The sequence below is a fragment of the Equus caballus genome, chromosome 13 (assembly GCF_041296265.1).
Source record: "Equus caballus isolate H_3958 breed thoroughbred chromosome 13, TB-T2T, whole genome shotgun sequence".
NCBI lineage: Eukaryota > Metazoa > Chordata > Mammalia > Perissodactyla > Equidae > Equus > Equus caballus.
Genome location: NC_091696.1, coordinates 8,068,503 through 8,089,758, shown reverse-complemented (window position 1 = coordinate 8,089,758; position 21,256 = coordinate 8,068,503). Strand labels below are relative to the sequence as shown.

Sequence of the window (21,256 nt, the reverse complement as noted above, 5' to 3'; positions counted from 1 at the left end):
GAATGAGGCTGCTTAAACCATCAGGGATGAGGACCTTGCACGTCATCATGAGCACTCTTACAATAGTGCTAGAGGAAACAGTAGAAAAGCTTAAAAAAGTGGAATGTGGGAATGCTGACGGTAAATTAGGAGAGCTGAAGAGAACATCATAGAAAAACATAAAGGAAAAATGAGCCAATATTCCCAAAATCAGATAGTAGTTCAGTAAATTATGGCAAATGCATGCAATCACGCAAAAATACATATAATATATATGGATACAGTAACATAGAATGTTGTTTATAATTTATTGGTAAATAAAGTTCAAAACCAAATAAAATGTAATACCAATCTAATTTTTTTTTTTTTTTTTTTTTTTTTTTTTTTTTTTTTTTTGCTGAGGAAGATTAGCCCTGATCTAACATCTGTGCCAATCTACCTCCACTTTATAGGTGGGTTGCCACCACGGCATGGCTGGTGAGTGGTGTAGGTTCGCACCCAGATGTAAACCTGTAAACCGGGGTCACTGAAGTAGAGCACGCCGAACATAACCACTACACCACAGGGCCAGCTCCCCATTCTAATTTTTTAAATGTAAATATGTATAGAAATATGTGTATAAGGATATATATCACATTGTTAATGAGGCCTATCTTGAGGTATCAGCAATGTGGACAGTTACAATTTTCCTTTTTCTGGTCTTCAGTTCATAAAATTTTGACAACAATGACCCCTATTGTAATAAGAAAAAAAGAAGCCAAAAATAATAAGAGGTACAAATAAATGATTGTGCAATCACACATTTCTCATCTATACTAAGAGATGTCAGAATATGCTCAAAGCTGCCATAATCAGGGTGGGTTCCCTTTCCCAGGGGCCCTGTACCTTTCAGGACGGAACTCCTCGGGCTCAGGCCAAAACTCTGAGGCTCGGTGAAGACTAAAGGTTGGCACCATCACCACTGTCCCTTTGGGAATGAACACTCCATTGATTTCCGCATCTTTCTTACAGACTCTCTCAAGTCTAACAGCAACTGGGAATAATCTGAGAGATTCATTCAACACCATGTCAAGATAGTCCATCTGTACCAGGGCATCATAGGTGGGAGGTGCCTTGGAAGAGAGAAACAGGTTTTGATAAAATGAGATTTGGGATCCACTTTTCCCTCAGTCTCTGACTCTGGGGTTGGCCTTGTGGCTTCCTTTGAACCAACGGAATGTTGGCTAAGTGTGATGCAAGCACAGTTTTGAAAGGCACCCATGTGACTGGGCTTCTTGCTGTTGCCTTCTGCCATTGCCCTAAGAAGTGGACATCCAGGCTGGTTTTCTGGAGCATGAGAGACGGGAGGAGCTGAGTCATCCCACCCAGCTTAGCCAAGGCAAGCCTAGACCAGCTCACAACCAGCCCAGAGTAACTCCAGCCAACATCAACAGAGATAACGTATTGTCAGATGCCACTGAGGTTTTGTGAATTTCACTTGGCAACAATGTGGTGAAAGACAACAGATATGCCTGGATCAGCACTTTTTCAAAGATCTTATATTTATGTGAGTAGCATACACTGCCTAGGTCTCTCCCTTTTTTGTCTCTTTAGATCCATCTTAAATAGAATAGGTGAAAGAATTGATACTTATGCTTTTTGCAAAACTCCTAGGAAGAGGTGAGGAGACATTCTTCCTAAGACTTCACCTTCTCCCTCCCTCTCCAGGTATCATCCACTCACCTTATTCGGGAAAATTGCATCAATCTCCTCCTGCAGCTTCTGCTGGACATCAGGGTGAGTGGCCAAAAGATACAAAAGGAAGGAAAGAGAAGTGCTTGTGGTCTCATAGCCAGCAAAAATAAAGACAATAGATTGGGCCACGAGCTCCAGATCAGACAGACCTAAAAGGAGAGGAAAGACATTTTAGGTAAAGCAGGTCAGTATAACACAGCACAGTTTAGATGTTTATAAATCCAAAGGAAACTCTCAATACCATAGGGGAAAAAAGAGAAAAGCAGGTCAGAGTCTAACTGAAAGTGGTTTGCACTCTGCTGTCTATCTGAGAGAACAGAAAAAGGAAAAGATTGTCTTAATTCAGTTTCTCCTGAGGTCTACACTGTTCTTGGCCATCGCCTCCTGGTTATGCTGCCCATCTCCAGCAACACAGCTGGGTAACTTAAGAGATAGCATTTCTGTCTAACATAAACAGTGTTCAGTATGTCCCTTGGAGAGTCTGAAAAGAACTTTAGCTACAAGTAGTATGGAATAGCATTACCCACAGGAAAAACTTAATAACTCACTAAAATATAGCTGGAAATTTTTTAAGAGAGTGTACAAGAATAAGGCTTAATCATAGAGAAAATTAAAGGATCGTTTCCCTAACATATATGAGGGAATTTAAGAGAATAATATTGGACTACACATAAACTCTTGCTACTCAAAGTATGGTCCGTGGACCAGCAGCATCAACAACAGCTGGGAGCTCATTAGAAGTGCAGGATCTCAACTCCCACCCTAGAGCTATCGAATCAAAATCTGATTTCACGAGATGTGCTTTGTGTGCACAACCTAACCTCAGAAGCATTGATTGCACATTGAGAGGCATCAGGTAATGGAAAACCTGAGGCACAAGTCTTCAAATGGAAGATCCCAGATATGAACAGAAACTACAGAGACACACAAAATGACAGAAGAGTGGTGATTGACCCTAGTCTAATCAGAGGCATCTAAACAGCAGAAAAAAGAATATGTCAGTAGAGGGCATTGGCCAGCATGAAATGTAGAAAAATAGGTTCCAGTGAGTGGAACAGCAATGCTTGTTTGATCATCGCCTGAATATCATCTTCCTCAGCACATGCAGCCTTTCTTTGCCCTCCTGCAGGGTCAGCAAAGAACCCTTGTGTTTATAAGTTAGCCTCCATTTTGAATTTCTCCTAGAAGAAACTAAGCATGGTCATACTCTAATCTATTTGCTTGGGAGTAGATTAGAACATATAGATACTTAGAGTGCTGAAATAAACATGGTTACTACCTGCTCCAACCATAAGATTCACAACTAAAACACTAGAAAACAAGTTTAAGAAAGATCTACAGAGTTCTGACTTCCCAATGATGATTTCTCTGATGCTGCTGTAGGTAAATTCAACTGCCAAGTGCTCCCCCCTGGTTAGCATGAACCTCATGATACTCAAAGTTTAGAGCTGTGATGAACAATATGGTAGCCACATGTGGCTATTTAAATTTAAATTTTAATCACTTAAATTTAAATACAATATACGATTCAGTGGCCACATCCCAAGTATTCAATAGCCACATGTGTCTAGTGCTTACTGCATTGAACAGGGCAGATACCGAATATTACCTTCATCACAGAAAGTTGTATTGGACCATGCAGTTAGATAGATAGATAGACATAGACATAGACATAGACATAGACATGGATACATTAATAGTGGTGTGCTAGACTCAGATTAGCCCTGCTCTTCAGAAACAATTTTTTTGGGGGGGTTTTTTTGGGTGAGGAAGTTTGGCCCTGAGCTAACATCTGTTGATGATATTCCTCTTTTTGCTTATGAGGATTGTCCCTGAGCTAACATCTGTGCCAATCTACCTCTACTTTGTATATGGGTCGCTGCCACAGCACGGCTTGATGAATGGTGCATAGGTCCACATCCGGGATCTGAACCTGTAAACCCCAGGCCACTGAAGCAGAGCACGTGGTATTAACCACTAATGCCACCAGGCCAGCCCCAAGAAGCAACATTAAATATTCAGGAATTCTGTGAGATGGTTGTCGAATGATTGGTACTTGAAATAAACTACATGGGAGTATTCGTGTCAAGGAAGTAAATTATAAATCAGAGCCCTTTTAGAGAAAGAGAGATACAGAGCATGTTTAGACCACTGGTTAGGTGTCGATATAGAAATATTTAAGTTTATCAATTCTGTGCAAATATATTTGGTGTTCTTAGCTTTGTCCACTGAGAGGATCTAGAAGGAAAGAAACCCTAGTAGCAATGGGCACTCCTAGATCCCAGATTTCAGTTTTTAAATACCATTTCTCATTACAAAGAACCAGAGCTCCTTGGGGAATTGGTTGATTCCAGGGCTGGTTGGGGGAATAGAAGAGAAACGCAGAATATCTTCCAAAGCAAGGAAGTGTTCGGAAAATAATATGTGAAATGATACAGAATACTCTGTATATTATAATGGTGGATGCACAACATTATACATTTGTTCAAACCCATACAAAGTACAACAGCAAGAGTGAACCCTAAAGAAAACTATGGACTTTGGGTGATAATCTGTCAATGCAGGTTCATTGATTGTGACAAATGTACCAGTCTGGTAGGGATTTCGACAGTGAGGGAGACTGTGCATAGTTGGGGGAAGGGAGTATATTGGAAATCTCTGTATCTTCCACTCAATATTGCTGGGAATCTAAAACTGCTCTAAATAAGTCTATTGAAAAAATAAAATTAAAAAAAAGAAGAAGAAAATAAGGACACAGGAATCCACTTGAAAGGGCTTCCCGTTGACAAACCTGAGAGAATTTGAGCATCAAAATAAGGAATGCTATAAGAGAGTAAATTAGTAATATATGAGATCTGATTGATACAAATATATAAACAAATAAATAAATGAAAGAGAATGGAAAGCTCTCCTTACAATGGAACATCAACTCATGAAGGTAGAAGAAATGATGAAATTGGAAAGTCATCATTTGGCAACTGTCATAGTAATAATGACTTCAATCTAGAACCATCAATGGATGATAAAAGTAGTAGGAGACATTTGAAGAGGGACAGAATGTTGACACGGTCTCAGAGGCCTCCTTCACAAGTTGCTTGCTAATACAAAGGGAAAAATAAAACTTTACAATAGATTAAACTAGTGAACACAACTTTAAACAATCCTCTAAGTTAAAGTCACCAACACTGGGGTAATTGTCTTCTGTAATGAAACCTTGATGCAAATTGCCAGGTGGAGGTTCTGATTCAGTGGGCCTGGATAAGGCCTGAGAATTGACGTGGAAACAAGATCCCCAGAGGCTCTGATGTAGGGGATCAACAGACTACTGATTGTCTTTGGGACGTGGAATACTTGTTATGGTTCTCTCAAGCTTTGAAAACAATTGTGCCTGCATGTTTCTAGAAAGTGCCTCTGGCTACCATTTATATCTGAAAGTGCGTCTTTCTTCCATTTGGCTTAAATTCTCATTTGTCTGGAAAAGCTTCCTGCACATTTTCAGAAGCATCTGCTCCCTCTGAGCTTTCCCATGTTGGCCCTCTGAAGACTCTTTGGTTACCTTTATGGGTGTCCAGTTCTTTGGAATTCTGAGAGTTAATCATCAGCTGAAGAAAATCAACTCGGTGCTGGAAGGAGGGAGAGACATTTCAATGACAGACAGTCATATCTGAAGTCAGAAATAAATCAGGAGTGCTTATCCGCTTTCCTGAAAATATGACCCCTTTAAGTCCAGAAGTCTAACTAGTGTTGCCTGAGTCACCAGTGAACAGAACCACCAGCTACAAATCTGGGACAGCAAGACGTCTCCCTAAGAGATATCCAGCCTTCATGCCCAACAGTTTTTTGTCTCTCCCTCTCTCTGATCTTCAGTATTTCTGGCTTTTGAACACACTTTCTCAGCCAAAGAGTTGCCTGCTCCCTCTCCTGTCATGCCTACTTGCTCAGAAGGAAGTTCCTGACTTCAATTCCATTTTTTTGTCTCCAGCCTTAATTTTTAATGAATGGCCACATATATTAATCCCCTGACATTTGCAGAGTTCATCAGCAGCTTTCCTCTGAACGTCTTCAAATGTCCCAAACTCCCAGAACTCTACACAATCTTCAGTAAGTTACTGGGAGTACCCAGCCCTGTCTACCTGACCTGCAGACATTCTAGTGCTGCTCTCCAGGCCTCATGAAGGCAAAGCTGGGTGAGCCAACTTGCAGCCTCAATGTCAAAGAATACTCCTGCACACTCCAGACCAGGAGAGGTCACCAATTTAACACAGACTCTACACTACAAGTAACCTGATGGGGGCTTCCATTGGGGAATGTGTAAAATAAGAGGCTTAGAATAGAAATGATTCTTTGCCAATCTGAGATCTGGGGGAATTATAATACCAAGTAAAGTAATTTTTAAATAGAAATTTTTATCCTTTGACAATTTATTGAAGGGAAGCGGTAAAGTTTTGTCTCAACAATATTCACGCAGTGACAGAATAATAGTCATCCCTATTATTAAGGTTTAAACATTGTCCTCTGACTCACTTTCTTATCTCCCTCCCCAATTTTCTCCTGCTTCATTTCCCCGAAATGTTAGAAGTCTCCTGCTCTAAACCCTAGAGATCTCTGCCACCTGAAAAAACTTACAATGAACTACACAAATCACATGCGTACAGCTCAATAAATTATGAAAACTGAACACCCTCATGTAACCACCCCACATTTTACCTTGTCTTTATCTTTGAGGCGACTCTCTTTCATCCTTTTTACAGATTTTGTGAAAAAATCAATAGCACTTTTTGGAAACAGAGAGATATTTAATACTTCAAAAATTGGCTGAAGAAACGGAAAGAGTACTATAGGGGAAAAGAAAAAAGAAAGCACATAAAAATGTAAATTTTACCTGGAGACAATTATAATTTCCTCTAACAATCAGAAGAGTAAAAGACACCAGAAGTCTCAACGAGGAGCCATTCCCTCTATCACCTTTGCTCAGAGTTCCAAGCAAATGGCTGAACAAGAGCAACACCACACTTAGGGGCCATCACTATAGCAGTGAGGTCCGTGGCTCTTTGCATGTTTGGAGTGACTCAAGGAACAGGATTAAATTGCTGGAGTTCTCAGCCTTTTATCATTGCACTACAGTCTCCTTGGGTGATCCAGACCATAGTCTGCTGCTTTAATTACCCATGCAGTTCAAGAAATATGACTTAGGATAGCAATAAGACAAGCTGCCTTCTAACCCCAATGAAATGAAATCAGAAATCAATAACAGAAAGAAAATTGGGAAACTCACAAATATGTGGCAATGGAACATTGCACTCCTAAATAACCAATGGGTCAAAGAAGAAATTAAAAGGGTAATAGAAATTACTTGGAGATAAATAAAAATAAAGACACAATATACCAAAACTTACGGGATGTAGCAAAAGCAGTGCTCAGAGGGAAAACTTTATGGCTACAAATTTCTACATTTAAAGAGAACAAATACCTCAAACCAATAACTTAACTTTCCACCTTAACACACTGAAAAAAGAAAAGCAAACAAAAACTATGGCAAGCAGAAGAAAGGAAACAATAAAGGTAAGAGTAAAAACTAAGGAAATAGAGAATAAAACACAGTAGAAAAAAATCAATGAAACCAAAAGCTGATTCTTTGAAAAGACCTTTAGCTAGATTGACCAAGAAAAAAGGAGTGAAGATTCAACTTATGAGCATCACGAATGAAAGAGGGGACATTACTACTGACATTAAAAAAATAAAAAGAGGGGGGCCAGCCCCATGGCAGTGGGCTTAAGTGGGGCTTGCTCCACTTCAGCGACATGGGTTCACAGGTTCGGATCCCCAGTGTGGATCTACACCACTCCTCAGCCATGCTGTGGCAGCCAACCACATATAAAGTGGAGGAAGATTAGCACAGATTAGCTCAGGGCTAATCTTCCTCAAGCAAAAAGAAAGAAGGAGACTGGCAACAGGTATTAGCTGAGAGCTAATCTTCCTCAGCAAAAAATAAATAAAATAAAAAGAACTACAAAGGAATACTATGAACAATTGTACACCAATAAATTAAATAACTTAGGTGAAATAGAAAATTTCCTAGAAAGACGCAAACTACAGGAACTGACTCAAAAAGAAATACACTCTGTAGTGTTACCAGAATGGGGTGAGGGGAAGGTAAAAGAGGTAAAGGGGGTGCTTGTGTATGGTCACGGACGGCATCTAGACTTTTGGTGGTGAACACAAAGCACTCTATACAGAAGTCAAAATATAAGGATGCACACCTGAAATTTATCTAAAGTTATAAACCAATGTGATCTCAATTAAAAAAAGACAATCTTCATAGACAAATAACAAGTCAAAAGATTGAGTTAGTAATCAAGAAGCCAATCACAAAGAAGAGCTCAGATCCAAATGGTTTAATGGGGAATTATACCAAATATTTAAAAATGAATTAACACCAATTTTTCACAACCTCTTCCAAAAAATAGAACAGCAGGGAATACACCCAAACTCATTCTGCAAGGTCACTGTGACACTTGTACTACAACCAGACAAACGTATCATAAGAAAAGTAAACTACACACCAATATATCTTATGAACAACATTTCATAAGCACAAATCCTCAAAAAAATTCTAGAAAACTGAATTCAACAAAATATAAAAAGAAGTACACACCAAAACCAAGTGGAGTTTATTGCAGGAGTGCAAAGTTGTGCAATTCACCATATAAACAGAATAAAAAACAAAAACCACATGATCATCTCAATAGATGCAGAAAAAGCATTTCACAAAATCCAACACCCTTCTGTGTTAAAAAACTTCAGCCACCTGAGAGTAGAAGGGAATTTCCTCAACGTGATAAAGGGCATCCACAAAACAACATAGCTAACACTGTACTTTAGAGGGGAAGACTGCATGCTCTACCCTAAGATTAAGAGCGACGCAAGGATGCCTCCCTCACCACTTCTATTCAACATTGAACTAGAGGTTCTACCCTGGGCAATTAGGCAAGAAAAAGAAGTAAAAGGTATCCACATAGGAAATGAAGAAGTAAAACTCTATTGCCAGATAACATGATCTTCTTCATGGAAACCCTAGGGAACTATATGACCATAAAAAGAAATGAAGTACTGAAATATGTTTCAGCATGGGAACCTTGAAAACACTATGCTAAATGAAGAAAGCCAGCCACAAAAGACCACATATTGTATGGTTCCATCTATATGAACTGTCCAAGCTAGGTAAATATAGACAGACCGAAAGTATATTGGCGGTTGCTTAGGTCTAAGGGAGGTGGGAGGTGGTAGTTAAAATGCACAGGGTCTCTCTTGACAAAAATGTTCTAACAATTGGCTGTAGTGATGATTGAATATATATGTGAATGTAATAAAAATCTTTTTTTCAGTTGCATTCAATATAATTGACATACAGTATCATATAAGTTTATGAATACTGCACAATAACTTGATATACATATATTGTGAAAAGACTAGTACAGTAAGTTTCATTAACATCCATCACCTCCTATATCCACAAAAAAGAAATTTCCCTTGTGATGAGAACTATTAGGATCTATTCTTAGCAACTTAAAACTATACCATGCGGCAGTGTTAGCTATAGACATTATGCCATACATTCCATCCTCAGTACTTATTTATCTTATAATTGAAAGTTTGTACCTTTTGACCACCTTCCTCCATTTCCCCCACCCCAACCCCTGCCTGTGGTAAAGACAGGTAGGATATCTTATCTCTAGTTGTTTGGTTTTTTCCTTCAGATTCCACATATAAGTGAAATCATACAGTATTTGCCTTTCTCTGTCTGACTTATTTCACTTAGCTTATCGCCCTCAGGGTTCATCCACTTTGTTGCAATGGCAGGATTTCCATCCTTTTTATGGCTGAATAGTATTTCATTGCATATTTATAACACATTTACTTTATCCATTCATCTGTGCATGGATGCCTAGGTTGTAAAAGCAACTGAACTGTACGTTTTAAATGGGTGAAATATATGGTATTTGAATCATATCTCAGTAAAGCTGTTACAGAAAGAAGGAAAACAGGAAGGAAGGGGAAAAAGGAGGGAGGGTGGGAAGAAGGAAGGAAACAAGGTAGGAAGGAAAAGAAAAATACTGGTCCACATACCCATTAAAAGAATGAGTGGATTGAGGAAATCAAATCTTAAGAGCTTGTTGCTATTTTCCACAAAGGGATCCTGCGGGTTGTTGAGGGAATCGATGTTTACTCCAAATGATGTGCTAGTAATCACATCCATGCTGTAGGCCCCAAAGATGCTGAGTGAAAAAGAAAGACATGAAAAATTAAAATCAGCACCTCTTTACTCTCCTTATCCAACACAAGCAGCAAGAAGTGCATGTAAATTCATATGCCCAGACAAGACAGGTAAAGAGCCACACACCTTCAGAACCTTCTGTTGGATCATCTGAAGAGCCTATGTTACCTCACACTCACCCATGAGGTGTTTATCAGGTTCCAATGATGCAGCTGGCCCTGTGCTAGGGATGATGGGGACACTAAGGCAAGTTAGACCCACCTCTGAGCTCAAAGAGCTGAGTCATACAGGAATAGAAACCCATAATAGGCAAGTTACAGGAGTATGTTTTCAGTATGGGCAATAGTGCCTTTATAAGCACTGTGTTGGAGCAGGACAAAGGGTGGAATAATTAACTCTTCCCAGGAGAGTCAAGAAAGATGACATTGATCTGGAACTTGCCTCACCACAGTATCTATGCTCAAAGCTGATTCCTCTTTAGCGTATTACAGAACAGCATCACCCTGTTCTGAGTTGCCAGGAATGTCATCCCTCCTTTTCTACACCCCTGCAAAGGCCCCTGAATGACCCACTCTTCCTCAACTCCAGTAACCTCACATTGTCCTGAGTGCTCATCATGGTAAATCTAAGAACTAAGAATGTTGCTAGTTAAAAACATAATAATAATAAATCATTCCAACATTGATTTAGGTGATCCCACAGCTAAGTGATCATAAGTCCCCATTTTTCCAAGGACAATCCAAGTTTACAACTGTAGTTCCTGAATAATTAAAAATATCCCACTTTAGACAATACATGATATGATCACCCCACTCGAAGCCTGTACAGGGCCTTCTTTCCTCTGAGACTGAAGGAAAGAGAAGTGGTGGTAAGACTTTGTATTTAGTATTTTGCTGGTATGCCCAGCAAAATCGTGAAGGGGTTTAAGCGTTCCAAGTTTCACATTGGAACTGTCCTGCCCCACCCATGACCACCAATACGTACCAAATGCCTTTCTCTCTCACCATTCTATACCCTTTACTCTCAAATCTTTGATATGATCTTGTGTCTTCTCTCTAAACTATGTATTTTTGTCTTCCAGAATATCCAAGGTGACAATTAAGCAGATCAATTAATCCTGGCTCATGCACACAGAAGAAGATTTCTCTCCTAGTTGTGCTGCTTTTTTGGGTGAGCCACATCTTCTTGGGTGACTCGTTGGAGTTGTAAAAACACACACCTACTTCTGTTTGGTCACTAGAGTGACTCAACTGTGGGAATTTCAGCTCCGTGTCAGGCAGCTGGAGGATCTCGTGACCAAGGTCAGTATCCCAGCAGGTGCACTCCTACTTACTCTTTCAAGGTGACGGGTTTGCCTTTCTCTGCTTCCTTCCTCAGGTTCCTCACCAACACATCTCCATACTGGCCAATGATTGGGAACATCTAAATACAAAATACAACACCACCTGAAGTTAAATGCAGAGACTCCAGTCTTAGAAGGGCCTTGCTTTCACAAGCATGGAGTAGTAAGTGACATTTTATAATGACTCTTATAATGTCTCCTCTAGAACATAAAGATAAAACAGCATTTTTAGGAGGCTCAAATTCAGCAAAATACTCCTTAAAAAGGGACTATGACCTTATTTTCTACCTGATGCCAGATGCATTCTTTACGTTTCTATTTAAAAGTCCTCTTAATTTCTCACCTCCTTGAGCTTTCCACTGGTGAAGGTTGGAGACAGCAACGTTCGTATTCTCTTCCATTCCTCATCCTCAGACAGAGAGATGGCGCTTTTCATAAATCCCACTGGACGAAAAGGCTAGACTCAAAAGCAAAAGACATTTTGCCCTACATGAGTTTTGGATGTCTCAACAACTGTGGAAAATTTGTAAAATTGGCATAAATTTTCAACAAATATTTAGTGACTGTCTACTTAGTAGCAGACCCTATGATTGATGCTTAATATATATTTATCCCAAATGTCTAGGTTCCTGTAAGTGTGGAGGAGGCATTCAGCCACTGATGTGGTTTCCACACTTTATATTCCAATCTCCTTTTGAATGCAAATGACCCATGTGGTAGGGAAACTGTTCTTCCAGGAGAATGAGAAGAACAAGACATAATACATCCTCCAAGCTGCTCGGAATACAAAGGGATTGGTGACAGATAGCCAGGTAGCCTTGCCAATATCTGTGTTGCCTCAGACCAGTTTTGCCTTTAGATATAACTAAAGCAAAAGTAACCTGGAAAAGGGATGTCCAAAAATGGTGATTTTTTTAAAAAAATAGTTAATACTTAAAAGACTAATAATCTATTTGCTATTCCGAAGAAATGATACGATCACATGGAAATCCCTTTCCGTTACATTTTTCTGCTAGGGATAGAAAGGAAAAGAAAGAGATCATTCTATTTCTCAGCTTGAGACTGCCAACCAAGCCAACCTGCTGAAGACTTCCTTTCATCTTCCAAAACTATATTTTGTTTTTAAATGGATACCTCCAAGACCCATTCACCATAAAAACTCGAAAACTAGGAAGAGAGGGAAATTTCTTCAACTTCATAGGGAGCATCTACAAAAAATCCTACAGCTAACATCACCCTTAATGATGAAAGACTGGAGTGACCTCACCAAGATGGCCAAGTAGAAGACCCCAGCCTCCATCAACCCTCCAAGAACAACAACTAGACAGCTACCCACAAATGAAAATAGATCTAGGAGAGTTCATTAGTCCAATCAAGATGCTTCAGCAACGCAGCGGAGCAAAAAAACCCTGAGAATAACTGTGCAAAATGGGTAAGGAGAATAGTTTCATTTTCCCGGAGTCATCTGATCCCCCAGGCCAGCACTGCTAGGGCCAAGAGGGCACTCCGCAGCCTGAGAAAGTTCTACTTGCTGGGAATAGGACAGCAGGTAAGTGATCAGTTTCCCCAGCCTTTCAGGGCACTGCGCAAATGATCTGCTTTGGTTTCACCACACCTAGAGAGTGGCATAGCTGACACGTCTTAAGACAGCTAGGAACAAAGAAGGGCAGAGATTGCCAGTGACAGCAATGTGGTGGGAGTGACTATGGTTCTCTCTGGCCTATTCTGCAGAAGACTCCAGAAGCCTTTGCTGCTGAGGAAACCAACAGCCAGCATAGATGCTGCAGACACCCTGCAGATTTGGGCGCCGACAGCCCCACAGGTTTTCACATTCGCAGACTCCAGCTGCCTGAGTCCTGTCCTGTCCCACTCCTCTCCTACCAAAGATGCTTTAGCCAGTGCCACCAGTGACTCCCAGAGCCCTGGGATCCGCACCAGCAGCCAGCCCCACTCTCCATGCCAAGGCGTGTGCATGACAATAGCCCAGGCCTCCATAGCTGTTCAGGTGCCTGGAGCCTGTCTTGACTCCTGTCAGTGGACTGCACTGCCATGTGTGCCCACAGCTAACCCCTGCAGCCACACACCTGCGCACTGCCAGCCTCAACTCCAGTCACTAGTCCCCAAGGCAGTACATGTGCCTGCAATCAGCTCCCCCAGACGAGTGTGCACATACCACCAACTCTGGCAACCACTGCTGCCTCTCAGTCCCTTGCTGCTGGAGCAAGAGGTGCTGCTGAAGACCTCAACAGCCTTTGAAGCCACTCTGGAAACTTCATAGCTCTTGCTGCCAAGGATAATGCAGTTGAGGATATTGTGAACCCCCGCTGCCTGAGCCAGCCATGGCTGCCTGAACATGGAGCCACCACACACCCCCATACTTGGCACCAAGCACCAACAGAGTGACAACCACAACACACTACAGTGTACCCCAAACCACAAGTGAAGGTCTTTGCTTACTAAAGTTAGTTCATAAAGTCTAGAAGAGGTAACTGCTTCTTCAAATGCACAGACACCATTGCAAGTCTGCAGGGATCACAAAGATTCAGGGAAAAGTAACACCACAAAGAACACAATCAACTTCCAGTAACTGACCCCAAAGAAATGGAGACCCAAAATTGCATGACAAAGAATTTGAAATAATTGTTCTAAAGAAGCTCAGAGAGCTACAAGACAACATATATAAACCAGCTTAACAAAATCAGAAAAAAATTACCCAAAAAAATGACAAGTTCAACAAAGAGATATAAAACATAAAAAAGAACCAAAAAAAGAAGAAATTTTATAGCTGAAGAATACAAAGACTAAACTAAGAAATGCAATAAGAGCTACAAAAGAACCCCAACAAGGGTATCAGTGGATTTCTCAGCAGAAACCGTGAAAGTCAGGAGAGAATAAAATGATGTATTCAGAGCGCTGAAAGAAAAAATCTGGCAACCAACAATACTCTACCTGGAAAAGTGACCCTTCAAAAATGTGGGAGCAATAAAGGCATTTCCAGACAAACAAAAGCAGAAAGAGTTCATCACCACCAGACCTGTCTCAGAAGAAACGCTAAAGGGAGTTCTTCAAGCTAAAAAGAAAGGACCTTAACTAGTAACGTGAAAGCATAAAGCTCACTGGTAGATACAAATATATGGTCAAATTCAGAACACAGTAATATCGTAATGGTGGTGTGCAAATCACTTAGAACTCTAGGGCAAATGTTAACAGAGAAGAATTAAAGATGACTATAGCTAAAGTAATTTGTTAATGGATGCACAATATAAAAAGACGTAAATGGTGACATCAAAAACATAAAATGTCAGGGGGAGTAAAAGCACTGAATTTCTGAGTAAGAACAAAGTTAGATTGTTATCAGCCTAAATTAGACTGTTAAATCTTTAAGGCGTTTTATGGAAGCCTCATGGTAAACACGAAGTAAAAACCTATCGTAGCGATGGCATGGGTAAAGAGAAAGGAACCAAAGCACACCATTATAGAAAAGCGTCAACTCAGAAAGGAAAAAGGGAAGAAGAGAGAAAGAAGGAACAGAGGATCTGCAAAGCACCCAGATTAACAAAATGTCAATAATGAGTCCTTTCAATCAATGACTACTTTAAATGTAAATGGACAGATGAATGGATAAAGAAAATATGTGTGTATATATATATATGTGTGCGTGTGTGCATATCTGTATATATAAATATGTGTGTATATATATGTCTATATACAGTGGAATATACGGTGAATATACAGTGGAATATTATTCAGGCTTAAAAAAAAAAACACCCTTCCATTTGTGACAACATGGATAAACCTAGAGGACAACGTACTAAGAAAATTAAGTCAGACACAGAAGGACCAATATCACACGGTCTCACTCATAGGTGGAGTCTAAAAACGAAAAGTCAAACTGATGGTAACAGAGAGTACAATGATGGTTCAGAGGCTGGGGGTCGGCGGGAAGGGGAAGTATTGTTCAAAGGGTAAAAACATTTGGTTATCAGATAAGTCAGTTCTGGAGATCCAATGTACAGCATGGTGACTATAGTTAACAATACTGTACTGTATACTTTAAATTTGCTGAGAGAGTAGATCTTAAGTGTTCTTACCACACACACGAGAAAAGGTAACTATGAGAGGTGATGGATATGGTAATTCATTTGTGGTAATCGTTTCACAATGTATTCATATATCAAAACATCATACTGTACATCTTAAACGTATACATTTTTTATTTGTCCAAAATAAGTAAGTAAAAATTTTTAAATGGTGAATGAATAAATTCTTCCTCCCAATATAATGAGAAAGGGAAAATATCCACTCTCACTATTCTTATTCAACATTATACTGGAAGTCCTAGCTGGTGAAGTAAGGCAAGAAAAAGACAGAAAAGGCATATAGATTCAAAAGAAAAAATAGAAGTGTCCCAATTTTTGGATGGCATAATTTCAATGTAGAAAATCTCAAGGAACATAAAAAGAAAACCTTCTATAACTAATAAATCAGCTTAGCAAGGATGTAGGATGCAAGATCAACACACAAAAATCAACCACATTTCTATATAATAACAACGGATTTGTGAAAATACTTTAAAAACATAATACCATTAACAATCACTCCAAAGAAAATGAAATACTTTACATCTAAATTTAACAAATCATGTATGGAATCTCTACGTTGAGAACTACAAAATGTTGATGAAAGGAATCAAAGGAAATCTAAATAAATGGAGAGGTATACTGTGTTCATGGATTGAAAGTCTTAACCTAGTAAAGATACGGATTTTCCCCAAATTGATCTTTAGATATTATGAAAACCTCAGCAATTTTTTTTTGTAAACATAGATAAGCTTATTCTAAATTTGTATGGAAAAGCAAATGACCTAGGATAGCTAACACAATTCTGAAAAAAAAATAAATGACAAGAAGCATTCTACACAATGTTAAGATTTACTCCATAGGTACAGTAATCAATACTGTGTGGTACTGGTGGAGGGATAAACCTATAGATCATTGAACAGAACAGAGAATGGGAAATAGATACACACAAATAGGTCCAACCGATTCTTGACAGTGGTGCAAAAGCTATTCAATGGAGGAAAGATAGACTTTCCACAAATGGTGCTGGAGCAATTAGACATCCATAGGCAAAAAAATGAACCTTGACCTAAACTTCACACCTTACACAAAAATTGACACAAAATGGATTAAGGACTTAAAGGTAAAACATAAAATTATATAATGTTTGGGGAAAAAATAGGAGAAAATCTTTGGGACCTAGGGCTAGGTGAAGTTTCCAGACTTGACGCCAAAGTCACAACACATAAAAGGAAAAATTAATAAATTGGCCTCATCAGAAAAAACTGTTAGCCCAGCAAAAGACCTGAGAATAGGAAAATACAAGCTACACACTGTGACAATAAAAGAGAAGTAAGAGGGAGCCTTGTGGTGATGGAACAGTTCTGTACCTTGATTGTGGTGTTGTTACAAAAATCTACATACATGATAAATTTTCATAGAGCAACACATACACACACAAATGAGCGCACAGAAAACTGATGAAACCTGAATAAGCTCAGTGGATAGTACCAATGTCAATTTCCTGCTTTGATACTGTGCTATAGCTACGCAAGTTATTACCAATGGGGAAAGCAGGATGAAGGGCACATGACATGGCACCTCCCCTTTTCCTGTGAACCTATAATTATTTCTAAATAAAAATGTAATAAATAAAATTTTAAATTAAAAGAAATTAATGCCTACCCGCCGGTTTGTGAAGACAGAATAACATTCTTTCACTAGTACTGTTTTGATCATGTCTGGGTCTGTGATAGCCAACACAGGCCTTCTACCATCATAAACCCTGTTGGGAAAACAGAGCTGAATAAATTTAATAAGCCAGATTCTAGAGCTGGAGCCACACCTGGGAGTCCAGACTTTCATCCTTATGTCACATAATCCATAACCCTAGAGATCACGGTTGGAAATAATATTAGAATATTTGCTAAGTCTAGGTGGTGTGTACGTGGGTATTCCCTGTACAATTCCCCATAATTTTTTCCGCATTTAAAATATTTCATTATAAAAATAAAGGCAGGTTAGTGAATAATTGAAGGCAATTTAAATTTTCTAGAACAAAACAATGATTAATTAAGGAAAGTCCACCCAGTCATGAAAAGTTATAATTTTGAAGATGTATCAAAAACATGACAAATGCGTATGACATATAATTAGATGAAAATTGTAGATTTACTGATCACAAATATGTGAAAAGGTGTCTACAAATGGATAAAGATTTGGAATGCTCAAAAAGTGATAGTAGGATTATGAATGATTTCATTCCCCTATTTCTAAAATTGCTAAAAGTGGCTCTGGACTGAGACTGTCTTACACACGGTGAGGCCATCATCATAACAACAAGTCTATCCAATGGAAGTTTCCAGAATACTCACCCCCACATTTTCCCATACTTTTTAAAACATTTCCTGTCAAAATTCGAAATACCCTGCAGGGAGAAACAAAATTAGATTGCTAATCTAAATGTATTGAACCATACCTATAATTGGAACAAAAATGACTCAAATCCCATAAAATCAGTCTTACTGTCTTTCATTGAAGGGAAGCTCTTATTGGAAAGGCGTCTTAGGGGAAAGGAGGGAAAATAAAGGAGCTATTTGACAAGGAGAATTTAATTTTGAATTTTCTCCAAGTATCATAGACACTAAATGACTTATCCATGTCTATGAATATTAAGTAAGTCCTCTTAAGTGTTTCCACTGGTGCATGTGTTGTCTCTGAAATCAAATAACCCTCTGACTTATTACCTCAATGGACATGTGAGAAAACTGAAGCTGAGGGAAAGCGAGAATGGCCTGCACACACTTTGATCTCCTATTAAGCAACCTTTTCATTTATCTCATGAGCCCTCTCTAGAACTCTAGCAGAATTAGGAAGTTTAAGTCACCAGGGGCCTTTTTTAGACTAGCAGATTTAAATAAGACTAAGCCATGTTTGTTAAGTGAAAAAGTGAGTGAGTGAATGAATCAATGACAAAGCAGACTTGCCTTCCAGTTTTCCAGCTCACCATGGAAAGGATGGGAGAAGCCATCACTCCACAAAGGACAGAGGAAATTAAAACACTTGCTCTGAGATTTCAACTCTGTAACTTAAACAAAAAATCTCCTCCTCACTAAGTTTCAGTTATGATGCTTTGACAATGCAAAGAAAGGTCCCAGAAATGTGGGTCTTGGGATGCATCTGCTAAGGAGTTAATCTGCAAAATGTAGAAAGGAAATTATTGCTTTTCTAGAGAAAAATATGTGAAAGTTCTTCGGCAGGACTTAGACACTGAAGGCCCCTGGTGGGAGAATTGGGATCTGAGAAGCAAGCCTCAGGTCTGCAGGAAAGGAAATCTGAGGCGGAGGGCAGCCTGCATGCATGGTTCTGCCTGCTGGCCTTCTGGACCTGAGCTTGGAACCTTCCATCCAGTGGCCAGGCCCTGGGAGAGGCATCACAGCTGGATGAACCACAAAGGCTCCACCAAAGCTCAGAGTCCAGGCATCACCTACTATAATCCGTTCACTTATATTAAATTTTTAATAATGCTGTCAAATCATCTCCCTTCTAGTGGTTTTATAAAAGTGAGTCTGCATTTGTTCAAAAAAAAAAAACCATACAACTCAATAAGTAGTTAAAAATTTAATGTCAATACACAAGCACCACCTTGTCTCAGTTATATCCACTCTCTATTCAGACTTATCCATAGGGAGCCTCCTTTGAAGGAAGAGACGTGAAGCAGGAAGCTCTTGTTCCATCTCCCAAATCCCAAAAGTTACCATGGGTAGCAAAGGTGGAATAGAGCAGTGGGTATAACTGCAGGGTTTAGCAGTTCTTGAGAGAATTCAAGTATGTGCAAACACCTGATGGTGAATACTGGCACTGACTAGTAAACTGAAGTTTTAAAACTACCCGGGAGGGCACCAACACCAGTGGCTTAATGGTTAAGTTCAGGGCACTCCACTGTGATCGCCTGGGTTTGGTTCCTGGGGGCAGAACTACACCACTCGTCTGTCGGTGGCCATGCTGTGGTGGTGGCTCACATACAAAAAGAGGAAGATTGACAACAGATGTTAGCTCAGGTCTAATCTTCCTCAGCAAAAATAAACCACCCAGGAGGAAGGAAAAGAAAAAAAGCTGCCCAGAGCTTAAGCTCAAACAGGGGAGTCTGACTCTAGTGTACACAGCTGAATGAGCTACTGGGAACTCCCTTCATTCTTTTCTCCTAATACTCAGTACAACTGTGCCTTCCTAGGAATCTGCATCTGGAAGAAAGAACACCCTCTTCACAATGCTCACAAGTTGGAACATCAAGTCCTGTGCTGAATAAGCCAGAGAACTGGGCTGTCGTACTGAGGCAAAACATGAGACTCCTGACAGCTGACAAGAGATCCCTGGGGTAAACCTGGCCATGTGCCGGGTGGGGCCTATGATGCCATTAGTGGGATGTGTGAGGCCTCAGAACTTCCTGCTGAAGAGGAGCAGTTTTACTAGGAATCTAAGCTGGAATTTGCAGCCATAAAAAGCAAAGAGGGACTTCAAACAACACTCACCTTACGGTAGGACAGAACATTTCCAAAAAAAGGCAGAGGTGTTGGCCCAGGAATTCCCAGCTTCTTAAAAAGTCCATGTGTATAGGTCCCATATCTATAAGGTGAAAGAGAAAGCCAGGTCACAGGGATTGTGGAGTAGGTGCTGCGGCTGGCCCGTCCCTGACTCAGAACTGGAACAGTCAAGAAAGGGAGTTAACATGTAGGAGATAAATAATAACAGCAACTCCAAAGGCAGTGATTACATTCACTCCTCCTCTCCTTTCCCTCCTCCACTGTGAGACCCGCAAAATGGAATGATGAGTAGCTAAAAGCAGCTGAAGTCTCCACGGTCCCATCCTACAATGAATACTTGAAAAATGTTTCCAAATTAGAGTGCTCCTGAGAGGTCCAGGCTGGAATCCTTCCAGGGAATTCATTCATGTCCATTTAGTAAATTGACTTTCCCATGACTTGGAGAATCTCATTCTAGGTAGAAAGGGGAAAAAATTTTTCTGCTCTGATGGGATTTTGCATAACTGCATCTACTCAATAACATAAGAGTTACCGAGACCCCACTGTGACATTGTTCTTACAGTTTATTCGAAGACTTTTATGCTTTTCCTTCCCCTATGCACTGGCCCCAGTTTAGGGTTTGGTCCTTCTTAAATCTATCTTCAGACGGGCCTTGGAGCAGCCAGGGTTCTTGTTTCAATAGAATGAAGACTGTGTTCAACGCTTTCATCGGCCTCATAGAAATGTGAGCATCTTTCAGTCTCGCCCAAGTCTCTGTTGTCAGGCAATGTGGTTGATTTGAGCTAAAGACAAGGGTGACTGACCCATATCTTTCCTGAATGATACTGTATAAAGGGACCAAGACTAAAGAATCCACTCCCGGACCATTCTTCCTCTCGTGGCATCTGATTCCCCACCTGTGGCACTCACCTGCCAGGTACACAATTTTTTTTTCCAAATGGTCAGTCATGAAGCAGTTAGTTTACTGTCTCTGCGCATCAAACATCTCAGAAACCCATTAAGGTCGGTGCTCCCTATGGCAGGGCTGCTTGCAACTCATCTTCCATGTGTCATGTATGGGATCTCACAACTAGGGCTTCTGGATCCTTGCAAGTCTTCCCACCCCAGGGTTACTGAGAGGTGGCAGAGGGGAGGAACAAAAGAGGCTGAGGGAAGAGGCAGCTGAAAACCATTTTAACCACGAAGCTGCTAGGCTTACAAGGCTAACCCTATAGAGGCAAATTAGGAAAGTATGGCTCAAAAGTATGGTATCTAGAATCAGTTCAACATGCCCTACAACAGATTTCAGCTAAAAGATTGATGGCCTTCCCAACTTCACGTACCT

At 40.0% G+C, this 21,256-nt stretch overlaps 1 protein-coding gene across 2 annotated transcripts in view; it reads right to left on the bottom strand.

The window, feature by feature from the left end:
- The window catches only part of CYP3A93 (cytochrome p450 3A93), a 32,478-nt gene that overhangs the window by 8,187 nt on the left and 3,035 nt on the right, over positions 1-21,256 (bottom strand). The window contains 10 exon segments of one of the 2 annotated variants that reach the window (NM_001190938.2): positions 865-1,091; positions 1,702-1,862; positions 5,270-5,336; positions 6,421-6,548; positions 9,841-9,989; positions 11,322-11,410; positions 11,674-11,787; positions 17,075-17,174; positions 17,764-17,816; positions 19,921-20,014. In NM_001190938.2, coding sequence (NP_001177867.1) covers positions 865-1,091; positions 1,702-1,862; positions 5,270-5,336; positions 6,421-6,548; positions 9,841-9,989; positions 11,322-11,410; positions 11,674-11,787; positions 17,075-17,174; positions 17,764-17,816; positions 19,921-20,014 — 1,182 coding nt within the window. 2 annotated transcript variants of the gene reach the window in all.